Genomic DNA, 12,918 nt, shown 5'->3' with positions numbered 1-12,918 from the left:
CTTGTGACGATCCCGGGTTGGAAGCTGCTTTGACCACAGAGCAGTTACGCTATAAAACCATGCTCATTCAGGTTTTATTGCATGGGTGAAGAAGGAACATTGTGTTTTAAATGCATTCGTGAAATTATAAAAATTCCCTATTTAATGTTGTTAGACTGAATTACAATGCAGAATATTTGCTTAAATATCGATGAGTGTCAGTTTACTGCATTCATTAAGTTTGGGCACATTTTCTTTCAGAATTTAAGATAGCGTTTATTTACATACAGAGTATTAAATGTTCTCTGTAGCCATCATTCGCTATTCTGTTTGATCACCAGTCACATATTTTTTGTCATGTTGTGTATATAAAGTTATCCCAGTATTGTTTAATGTTTTCTGAGTCCTCATTCTACACTGTTATAAGGTTACTTAAATATCGATAAAGCTCATTCTGCAAAAATAATCAATAATAAAAATACCCCCCCCCCCACCCCGCACACACCCACTTTTAATAAAACATAAATTTGTCTTCCCACAATTTTTTTTGGGCAAGTGTGTTCACAAAGAGGTTTTCAGGGGTCAGTGTGAATAAATCTAGATTCAAATTCCGAGAGAAAAGATTTAATTTGTATTCCAAATGAGGCGATACAGAGTGCTAAACACTCTCATGCAGTGTACAGAATATATATATATAACTCCGATTAGCTTGAGGGCAAGTAAATCATGGGGTAATATCCATTTTTGGGTGAACTATCCCTTTAAGCAACAACTCTGGATGTAACATTTCAGACTGAACACAGAGAGGTATATGAAGCAATTTTAATTTATGCACAAAACAAGCAAACAAAGTTTTACAAGTAGAAAAGAATTAGTAAAAATTGAAAAAAGTGGATTCCCAAGCACCACTCCATAATGGATGGATGGTTAAGTTTATAAGTAAATGTATTCAAATAAAGAAAATAAAAGCTGAAAAAAAGTTTTTTTGGGGGGGCTAAAAAGCAGTTTGTTCTTACAGATAATACTTGTTTTCTCATGAAATCTCGAACTATTAAACATCTGAACAAATAGAAACATGTCGATAATATTCAAATGATCAATGTTTTACATAAAAAGGTCATGTAGCGTTTCACATTCTCTTTTTTGCAGACCTTACACTACATAAAGACGAATGTTAATATGACAATTCTTGTTTTGGTGACTGAACAGGGTTACTTTGAAACAAACTAACATTTTTTTTTTTCAGAATAGACTCCTCTATAAAAGCTACATTGACATATGCGTCATGAAAAGTGTATTTTACAACAAAAACACTGAGATTCCCACTGTTAAGAGCTCGACTAACAAGAGGCCCATATTGAAAGATACATTAACACATTTTTCGGAGACCGTGGTATCTACATATGGATTCTGTATATCTGTTGTGGTAAACCCTGTGATAGGGCAGGCAGATGCACTGGAGACCACTGTAGGTCCTCAGTGAGGCACAGGGGCTTCTGATTCGGCACAGGAAACAAAGCAGTCCAAAAAGGCTCCACCCATTTAGGACACAGGCACCGCCCACAAACACTGGAATGCGACCAACCATGCAAATAAATGAAGCAACAATAAAGGAAAACACATTAGATGGGAATCATGCAAAGCGTCCATGTGCCATCTCTACGGCGAGAGTTTATTGGCATCTTGGTTGAATTAAATCGCCTGCTTTATTTGTCCACCACAGTTCAATTTCATTTAAAGACGTCCGCACAACTGGGGAGCATGATGTCCTTGTTAACTGTGAAAACGGTTCTGTGCGGCATTAAACAGTCCCACGTGAAATCAGAGAAAAAGAGGCAAAAATGAAAATCACTAGGTGCTGAAGTTAATGTGATGAAGACTGGAATAACAGATCCATTTTTAAAAGTCGTCATAAGTGTTGACGTCAGTGAAGTATGCATTGGTATATGTTTTTCCTGCAAGCTGAGGGTTGAAATACTTATTTCTTTCCTCCAGGATCAAGTTATTCTTATTGAAAGCCTGTGGAGGAGAGAAAAATATGTTTTCAGTTAAAAGGATAATAGAACAGAAATGGAAAATACTTGATTTTGTTTGCATGGATGAAAAGTCAGACTGTATTGGGGTTGTGGATTTAAAAATCAAATCAAATCACAAAATCAGTTGAAGAACTGAACAAAAATCTTGCTTTGAGACTGACTGATGGCCAAACCATGAAGAGGGTTTAACAAAAGACTGATTCACTTGGCTGACTATACAAAAGACAGCAAGAAAGGTTAGTATCATTCACAGAATAATAAAAGGAGCAGTCACAACATCACAGAATCAAGACAGATGGAAATGGCCAAGTAAACAAAGCTTTTCATACAAACTCAGAAATGTATTTTTAGTTGTTTCTGCCACCCATACTGTCAACATGCTTTCACTGAACCTCTGTGTCAGCAATTTAAAGAAGCCAATTTACACAAAACGGATAAAAATAATGAATTAACAGATCAATTAATACAATTATGAATTAACTAAATTAAAATATTAAACAAATAAATAATAATCTTTAAAAAAAATCTATAACATTTTTTATTTTTTAAATAAATTAATAAATTAATTATTATTATTTATTATTATAAAATGTTTATCAAAACAATACAATAAAACAAATAAGACGTTTTTACAGTTCTTTTTGTCTTTTTCTTTCTTGATTATTTTCCATTTTGATTATTAAAACTATTTACAAGGCTCATAAAATAAAAAAATAAATATTTATTTTATTTTAATAATGTTATTACTTCAATAGTCATTTAAAATAAACAACATGTGTGTTGATTTTAAAATGTTTATTAAAAATAATGCTATTATTTATTATGAAGACAAGGCTCGTAAATATGAAAAAAGTGAGTATTTACGAGTATTTGAGTATTTAAGAGAATTTATTCAGTCTCCTACATAATTAGAAAGAACAATTAAAAAGAAATGCAACAAAGTTGTAAGCCAATACCAAGCTCAGTGGGGTGGCGATAACAAGCAAGCACAATAATAATTTAGAAAAAAAGATTAATCTGATTTACAGGGTACAGAAAAAAAGAAATGGGGGGAAAAAAACGCATGCAGCAAAATGGTCGTAGACAGCCATAAACACGACCTGACACCAAAATTACACTGCCTTCTCACAAGCCTCAGTATTTGCTCTGTGGGATGATGGGAAATGCTGGTGACATATGCAGACAGAACGAATGGGCGAGCACACCTGCCACGTACACGAGGGTCAGGGGAAGGACAGGGGATTCGCGAGAGGTCTGAGAGTCAGAGGAGAGGAAGGTAATGCCGGTCAAGAGTTAGTAGAAAATCTCCAGGCCTCGCGCTACACCAGTGTTAGAAGACAAAGGCTGGCAAATGTGGTGCTCGTCCAAAGGCAAGAGAACGGAAACATCAGGCTGAAAAGAGGAATGGAGCACAATCATCCTCAGGGCAGCAGGAGACAGAAAGAAGGCCAGCACTGTCGGTTTTGGTCTTTTTGTGAAGCTATCATTAAAGTCAGCATGAAACACCCTCGCAAACCATTTACTTCAAAGTTAAACAGAATCATTTAAAAAGGAAAAAATGTCAGGCAGGAGTAAATTTCGTCCATCATGTTATTTCACATCAGAATGGAGTTTACAGTCAATTGTGGCACTACATTTTTTCTCCTAAAACACCAGAAACTCACACTTTTAAGCAGGATTTTTGACCAGGGTGTTGAGGTTTACTGTCAAGTTCACTCTGAAAAGCATCATGATTTATCTCAATGGTAAATGTATAATAGCTATAACTTTTAATTACATAAAATAGATAATTTGCCCCAAAATGAACATTTTGTTGAACTTGATTACCCTAATAAAACTTTTATTTTGAGAGCACAAAGAAAAATATTTTCTATATTTTATTATAATTTTAAGTCCACACAACCAGAACTTTTTTTTTGCATCAAAAAGTACAAAATTACATTATAAATGTAACAACATAATCCATTTGACCAGAAAACATGGACTAAATCACTTAATTTTATATGGATAACTTTCTTGGAGATTTTTTGGCGTTTGAACATTTTGCCCGTGTGGACTTGAAGAATGATGGGAGAATATAAAAAATATCTTAATTTGTGTCCTGAAGATGAACGGAAGCCTAAAAAAAAATTGATCTTGAAACAATTTTCATTCAGTTAAATTCATTAAATTTCTCAAATATTTACAAAGAAACATTGAATTAAACATGGCATTTTGTAGAATGTAGATAGATGGAAATTATGTTTTCTTGTAAAACATGCTCCAATAATTCTTATTTAAAAAAAAAAAAAATGGAACGACATTAAGCTTTTTGGCTATTAATTAAAAATATTTTCCCTTTTTACATTGTCTAGGTGACATCAGCCATTTCAGAATTCTTTTCAGATAACTATATAATTATGATAACGTTTTTTTAAGAAAGTGAATAGGGTCAACTTAATGTCATGCTGTCATGAGGATCCTGTATGGGTAAATATATTCCATACTTACAGTAACAAACTGACAGCATTCAGAAGAAGAGAAAAACAATACCACAAGTAAGTTGTGCATGACAATAATATTATATAGCCTTGAATTTCATTCATTCCTGTCATCAGTAGTAAGCCAGGTGAGTAAACCTGTACAATCTCAGGACAGTAAAACAGAGTTTGCCACATTACGCTTCAGCTGGGATATTGTGTAAGTGATGCTATTCTAGTGCAATACATCCAGCTGATGAAATATGCAACTTCACAAAAGTGCCTGAACAAGCAATAACTGAGGAGCACTTTCTGTAATTAGTCATGAGTCTTGTACATTCAAGTCTAATGAAGCCTTAACTGTCCTTCTGACTAAATGAGAAAAATGATAGCGAGCTTTATTTTCGCTGCGCTTATGAAAAAATGATCTATGTGTCTAACTCTAAGAGTGTACTGCATAACTTAACATAAAACGAAATTTAAGAGAAAGGTTCATTTTTCAGGGTTTAAGTAACCCACTAACAAGAAGAACATTCTCAGAAATGTACTGACATGAGCTGCATATTGGTTTCTGATTTCATTTGAGAAAATCTCACACAAATGAGAGTATACGAACTGAATCAAAACTTCACTTATGAGAAAGCAGTGTATAAATGTATCAATTGATTTAGACACAAGACACATTTTCACACACACACACCATATACTAAATACATCATCTCATTTCCCATATTAATAACATTGCTGATAGTATGAGTGAATAACACCCACCTTAATGGCTTCAACTGAGTCGTACTTGTCCAGTTTGTTGATGTGGTTGGTGATGCTGGTGTTGAGTGGGGCGGCGGAGATGGGGTGGATGACCGTGGCATCATGGGACTGCTGCTGGTATCTCTGACAGTAAGTGTACACCAGAAGGGTCACCAGACAGCCGAGGATGGAGCTGCTCAGGCCCACGGCGATCATGTGGAACACATTGAAGTCTGGCAAGAGAGGCAAAACGGCTAATGGCTAAATGATCTGATGCAGGCATGATGGTTGGGGCATTGATCCTGAAGCCAGAGGATATCAATTATCCATTACCTGAGCCAATTAAACTCTATAGTAAATTACAGTCAGCATTGCTGTTGCCCTGTGAGTGTGCATGAACGGTCAAGAATTGCTATAAATAGAAGGGCTTTACAGTGACAAGACATTCCGGTCCCACTTTATATTAGGTGGCCTTAACTACTATGTACTTACATAAAAAATAAGTACAATGTACTTATTGTGTTCATATTGTATTGTAAAACACTTTTGCTGCTATTGAGGTGGGATAGGGGTAAGGTTAGGGAGAGGGTTGGAGGTATGGGTAAGTTTAAGGGTGGGTTAAGGTGTAAAGTATGGGTCAAAAGTGTAATTATAAATGTAATTACAGAAATTAAATACAGATGTAATTACTTGTAGTTTTTTTTAAATATAAGTACAATGTAAAACATGTAGGTACACAATAAGTACATTGTACTAGATTATTAATTAAAATGTAAGTACATAGTAGTTAAGGCCACTTAATATAAAGTGGGTCCGACATTCCAAATGCATATTTATTTAATGGGTCCCAAAAAGCTTTGAAGCACATTGTCTTTGTAATCAGTGTATTAAACCTCAGTTTTGATTCACATTGTATAATTAGCAACTAGAATTATGTTTTTCTATGGAATCCCGATTTATGACTGGTCAGTTGTGACAGTGAGCAATCAAATATGTTTGCATAATGAACACTGAACGTGTCACTGTAAGTTTACTTACCTCCACACCATCTTTCCTCCTGACTTGAACGTGCAACAGACGTTTCTGAGAAAAAAATAAAAAAATAAAATAAGGGAAGAACAGGGACATTTATCCGTCAGGCAGACAAATGAGATCTTTAGAAGTTTTAGAACATTACAGCAAGTGAATTTCAAACTCAACCTATTATCGTGAAATTCAAAGAGCTTTTTATGATCAGTCACGGAAGGAAATGAGGTATAAAACTTTTCTAACGAGCTGTAATGGGATGTTACTTCGCACGACACGAGGGCTCTGCAGGCCAGGCAATATTTACACAAGATTTACAGAATGGTCCTAAAAATTCACTCCCTGCGCTACACTGTAAGCGAGGTAATAACTCCCCTGACGATCCCACGTTTAGCTATTTCCATCGCTACAAAGCGGCAGGTCCCATAATAACTTATCATTTAAAAGATGAGCACATTCGAAATTAGGTGACTGTGTACTTTCTGGCTCATCATCAGAGGAGGAAGTACAGTTACTCAAAGATAAAATGTTCTTTCTTATAATAAGCACCCTCATGTTTGAGCTAGTAAAAGTTGTTGGATTTCTCTCTCACAGCAGAAGTATCTCAGGTACTGAGTGTATGAATGCAAATGCTACACAAAACATATGAGCGTAATGCATTTGTTCGATCGCGGCACTTAGACAGGGCAGAAGATGAGAGGCTAATTATCCCTGCATTGCAGAAATCAATGGTTTGGTGTGTCTCGCATTACTGCTTGTCAATAAGGGAAGATCCTTGTTTGTCCAGGGGTCGATATGGCAAGTGTTTGACTGCGATATGTGTGTGTTTCTGTGCTCACCTGGGATGAAGTTAGAGATGGGCAGGCAGGCACGAGTTTCACTGCTGTTGCCCGAGCACTGGTTGCCGGTGGGAAACAGGACGGCACAGTGACGCAGGCGAACCTGAGACCCTGATGAGTCACAGGGGGACCATTCAGACCAATCAGACCAGCTCTCTGTATATGACAACAACAAGCCCAAATCAGATGCAATTCAATGTGAAGAGTTTTATTTTTGTCTATATATCTATAAAAGAATATTGGGTCCATTTTTCTTTCATGGTGATTTTAATGGTGGCAATTTTGGTGACAACCCTGCTTAATAACTTTTTTCTCACACCTATAGTATATCGATGACTCATCAGTGTCTCAATCATTCATGAGGCTGCTTGTCCTTATCCTGTTAGAAGACGCTGCTCTTAATTATTCACGACAGCATGTGTTGCCTTTTTATGGCAGATGCTTCAATCACGTAGATGCATTCATGGATCTTTCTGCATGGCATATGTTCTCATCCATATACCCTGAGTATCTGACAAAAAGCGTAACTGGTCTTTTGAGATTCTTGATATAATTTATCAGATTGCTTATATAAACATTAAAAAAATAAGTCACATTTACAGTGCATGAATTTTCAAAGTGCAGAGTAGAAATGCAAATGGTGGTGCCTTTATTTGAACATTAAAATCTAGCTATCATAGGATATGTGTATTTGTATAATGCACTGTGAGCTTACAAAACCATGTATAGCATATTTGTTCACTTTGATGTGTACAGTACAATGGTGAAGATCAATGTTCATTTTTAGGAACCTTTGATGCTTTTAACTGAATGAGAGTGCAATAAAATTGACTGGATCTGAAGCCGTTGTTGTGTTTTCCCCAGCAACTTATCACGCCCACTTTCGTAAAACTTTTTAGAACTGCTGTGAGACCTAACTGGTTCTGAAATGCTTTGTTTAATAGTGATAAGAAGTTTAAAATGCAGTAGTGGTATACTGTTTGTTAACAACTTGATGCCATTGATGATGCTTAGAGTGGCATTTAGATAAATATATGTGCTGTGCATGTTTCTCTCAATAACAAAATAAACACAACAAAATAACAAAGGTGAAAAAACAGCAGTTCAGAAAGCATCTGAAAATAGTGATGTGAATATGTTAGCACCAGCTCTTTAATTTGTCAGTCATGCCATATTTATTTATACAGCACAATAGCTTGCTTTGAAGGAAGCTGCTTTACAGTATCACAACAATGAATACCCTTATTCTAGCACTGACATTTCGCACCTCAGGTTTGAAAAAGAAGGATTGTCGAAGGTGGGAAGATGGGAGAGAAGGGACTGAACCAAAGTGAACATTCTCCGGATACAGTAAATGTGGAGAAACATTTAGAGACTGATGACACAGACACACTCTCCAGCCAGTTACAACTCTGAAACGATGCATGTAATTCACATTTTGTGGTGTTGCATCAACTTTGCTTTTTAAAATTGCAAGAATAAAATGGCTCTGAAAAGTGGAAAACAACCACTTTCCCTTTAATAATAAACATAATGAGTGCTAATATTGTTTTCACTGAGGTGCAAACCATGCGTATCTGTTAAGATCTAATAGAAAACGTGCTTTGGGTTTTCATGCCCCTTTAAACATGAAAAAAAGTGTCAGTGTCACAATTAGATTTACAACTATAGTTTCTACTATAAAGCAGATCTCCATGTTTTTCCTCGCGTCTTACCTTGAAATCCTTAACAGAAGAAAACTCAGAATAAGTTTAATTATAAGAATAAGACCCAATATATCAGGGCTTTAAGACAAGTAACTGGACATGGCAGATTAGACTTATTTTCCAGCAAGAAAGGCTTGAAATTGTGGTTTTATTGATGAGTGAACAGATTATCTATTTGCTCTCCAAGCTAATTTAAACTAGACTGTACAAGGGAACCTACAAAGGTTGGAATCCAGTTTAGGGAAACTTCCAACCAGGGTCTTCTGATTAGCATTCCCCTGGCTTACCCCGTCTTCTGTCTCCTGGCTGCACTGTACAGCTACACACGCGCTCGTGTAATGAATGGTTTGACAGATAGACCTGAACGCAGCTAATAAAAGGTCACTCCGTAACCTCACTACAGTTCTGGCTAATGGATGGACTGACATTTGAATACAAGCTCTCTTCTCACATTCACCTTTCCGTGGATCAATGTGCGAGGTTTGACTCTGTCATCAATCGCCTTTTCTCGCCCTCCTCTCTTGCACTCCCTGCTGTGGACTTATGCATATCATCTTCATATCGCAAGCTTGGCTTTACCATTTGCTTTTCTATGAAGTGTGACATTTTGATTTCCTCTGCTTTCATTCCCCCACGGGCCGCTTTATAAGCGAGACATGATGAAAGAAAAGCAGGTACAAGACAAAGACCTGCTATCCGAAAAAAGCCATGCAATTTCCTGTCGGATTAAAGGTGTGAGTGTTCACATAGGTTGAGTTCATGCATGTGATAAAGTCTGTGTGTGTACCAGGGCAGGGTTGGATGTTGCAGAGGGCCTCTTCAGTATGCAAACCCAGGCAGATGTCACCTCCGTAGGCAGGTGGAGGGTTGTTACAGGTGCGTGTGCGCATGTAGTGGCCTCCTCCACATGTCACTGAGCATTTAGACCAAGGCGACCAGCACGACCAGCTCCCATCCACTGAAAGATAAGGAAAATAGGACACTCAAATTACTGCTGCGCTTGTGTCCTGGATAATTTTGGGACTAGCATTGTACACTACCTCAGTAAATACTGAAAATATTTCTCTGAATAATTTTCAGTGTTATTGCAACCCTAAATGTGTAACAAAAGTTCATATCGATAAAGGCAAATGTGTTTTATGATTGTTTTTCTCTACACTTCTCACACTGTTGCACAGCAAAGAGGAATCATTCAGAAAAACATGTTTATTCATTAAATTTAAATGGGATTTATCATAGAAAACATGATTTAAAATACATAAAATAATAAAAATAAAAGAGTTAATTTTAATATGAACACATACAATAGCCTCATAACACAAATGATTTGCAAAAAGAGGTCATTCAGAAGGCATCACATTTGTAAAATCAGAACTATAATGATCTAAATATCAAAGTCTATTCAATATTTAGGATTCTGGTGGAGCTGTGACTCAAGAGCTTGGCCAATCATAGCATAGCTCATTTACATATACAACTCTTGAAAGAACACGGTTCTTTTGTGTATTGAAAAAAAAAAAAAGTTACAATCAGCCTTAGCTGGGTTTATCTGGTCTATTGATTTATTATCAGAGGTGTTTTGGACACTTTTCTGCTGAACAGTCTGAGAGACCGCAGTTATGACTGGATTTGATCTTGAAATAAAATAAAAAGTAAATATGCTTTATTTTTAAATATTTCATTTAAACAGATCCAGGACATTTATTCCTTAAGTATCACAATATGAATTAATGACAGTACCTCTGATAAGATCAAAGTGACAGTACGAAGAAACACAAACTAAAGAAATTCACAAAAAACAGCTGGTTTTAGCTGGTCTTGTCTGCTGGTTTTCAGCAGGGTTAAACTGTATTTGATCATGAAACATTGATTAAAAGTAGACTTTAAGAGAAAAAAATAAATATGCATATCATTTGAATGAATGACATCACTCACCTCTAATATGATCACTACAATTAAATCATTTGATGTCAAAACCAGTTAAATCCAAATTCTAAATCTGCTGGGAATCAGGGGGTGGATGATGATAAAGGCTGTTCACACAGTCTGCTCTACAGCTCTTTTTCTCCCTCGCGCTCTCACTCTGACCCCTGCTCTAATTAATGAGGCTAAACGAACCATCAATTCACTCCCTCCCCTCTTCAGCGAGTGCAAAGCTCAGGGTCATCACCCCCGACAACTGAGGGAACAGAGAACAACTCACAAAACACTATGACTGTCTCGGCACTAATTAAAGGAAAACAACCATACTGAGTCTCATTTTACATTAGCATTAGCTGCCTGACAGATTATGTCACCGACATGTAGATTTTGTCTGTGTTTAGTATTTAATATTAGCATACTGATTTCTGTATAGTGTACCGTATATTTGCTACTATAAAAAAAAACCTTGTTAAATGGTATGTAACAAATATGAAAAATTCCAGTTTTAAAAAAACTGGAATGTGTTACAATTCCAGTTGTGTCACTTCTGCCATTTAACAGTGAAGAAAACTAGAGCATGGATGTGCATAAACTAACTGAGATCTAATTTAAATGTGGCCTTCAATACAAAGACATTGTTTCTGTTCTTGCATTACGACAGATATATCATAATACATAACATCTCAGGACTGTACATAACTTCTCAAATCTTTTCTTCTGTAAAATAGAAAATAAACATTTGCACAATCATAATTATGTCTATTTTCTCTATATTTGTATGAACATATTGCTATTATAATTTATTTATGTATTTATTGTTTATTATTATTTGTTATATTTCATTTTATCAACTTAAATTATATGTATGCCTGCACTATGTCTGTACTTTCTCTACTGGAAGCTCCCTTCACCACAACTATATCCTTGTGTGTGTAAACACACTTGGCAATAAAGCTCTTTCTGATTCTGACAATTAAAATTCATTTTGAGGTCTAATTTTGAGGTAATCACAATAGATGTGATTGGTACAATAGAAAGTGCTCAAATCCTTAGATTGGTAAATATTAGGGCCGGGACTCGATTAAAAAAATTAATCTAATTAATTAGAGACTTTGTAATTGATTAATCGAAATTAATCGCATTTTAATCGCATATAAATATTTTGATCTGAGAACAGTGAGAAGTAATTTTTTTTCACATGGATTTATAGTATACCATTGAATAATGACTGAATACATAAGATTAAGCAAGAAAATATTGTTTATTTTTGCTCAATCCAAGTCTAGCAGACCAGTGCAATTTTTGTCATTAAGTGTAGCAATAGCATATTTAGAAACAATTTAGAAATAGTAAATTTCAGAAATTCAGGAAGCTTAGGTGCTGGAACCTTCTGTAAAGTGTTTTTTAAGTAAAACACAATACTGTCAATCACATTCAGAACATTGGAAACACTGACTATTAGAAAACATATCTCTGTTGCTTCAGAGGCCATAACATACTAAGTCCAACTCTCAATAACCTTGGCCAAAACAATAAAGAGTTCAACATAAACTGTTGCACCAACAAAATAATACATAGTTCAACATAAAGTGTAAAGTCCACGCTAGCTGCTATATGTTTTGCGTTGAGGTGATACTTGAGGTTCGATCATGTGCTGCGGTGATGGTGATATGTGAACGCTAGTTGGTGCTTCAGTATAATCGGTCCGCCGAAACTCATCCAGTGAGAAACGTTCCGCGGTGCAAAAATAAGTTATTAAATATGCGGGAATATTTTTCTGTAACTAATTAATCTTAATTAACGCATTCTTTTTTGTGTAATTAATTAATCTCAATTAACGCGTTAAAGTCCCGGCCCTAGTAAATATATATTTTCCCAAATAAAACTTTAAGTGCCAGTTAGAACATGTATAGGTACAGCAAATGTGTTACAATTTCTTATTGCACAACATCAAAATATCCTTCATTATTAAACCACATTGTCAGATTTAATGCATTTTTATGCTGAGTTTCTTCATTCCGTTCTAACAGCCCTTTTTGCGATGAGAGCTATATATGGACAAACCGTTTTATTATATATATATATATATGCACTTCAGTAAATGACAAATGAACAAGGAGCTGGATTCAGCCTCATACTCCATGAACTGCTCTAACAAAATGCTAAATTGAAGCTCAATACACATAGCCATATTGTGCCA

At 35.6% G+C, this 12,918-nt stretch overlaps 1 protein-coding gene across 6 annotated transcripts in view; it reads right to left on the bottom strand.

Annotated features, from left to right (window-relative positions):
- Positions 1–787: 787 nt before the first annotated feature.
- Positions 788–12,918, bottom strand: part of LOC113066004 (semaphorin-5A-like) — a 144,405-nt gene continuing 132,274 nt past the window's right edge. For 4 of the 6 annotated variants that reach the window (XM_026237554.1, XM_026237553.1, XM_026237552.1 and 1 more), the window contains 5 exons: positions 9,583–9,753; positions 7,090–7,245; positions 6,263–6,307; positions 5,246–5,457; positions 788–1,998 (listed from right to left, as the gene is read on the bottom strand). In XM_026237554.1, coding sequence (XP_026093339.1) covers positions 1,879–1,998; positions 5,246–5,457; positions 6,263–6,307; positions 7,090–7,245; positions 9,583–9,753 — 704 coding nt within the window. In that variant the 3' untranslated portion in view covers positions 788–1,878. Of the gene's footprint in view, positions 1,999–3,231; positions 3,408–4,505; positions 4,515–5,245; positions 5,458–6,262; positions 6,308–7,089; positions 7,246–9,582; positions 9,754–12,918 lie in introns of all 6 variants that reach the window. The other 2 variants (XM_026237556.1, XM_026237557.1) reach the window with 2 other exon arrangements.

This window comes from Carassius auratus, chromosome 49 (genome assembly GCF_003368295.1).
Source record: "Carassius auratus strain Wakin chromosome 49, ASM336829v1, whole genome shotgun sequence".
In the NCBI taxonomy this organism is placed as follows: Eukaryota; Metazoa; Chordata; class Actinopteri; order Cypriniformes; family Cyprinidae; genus Carassius; species Carassius auratus.
This window is presented reverse-complemented; position numbering and strand designations above follow the sequence as displayed.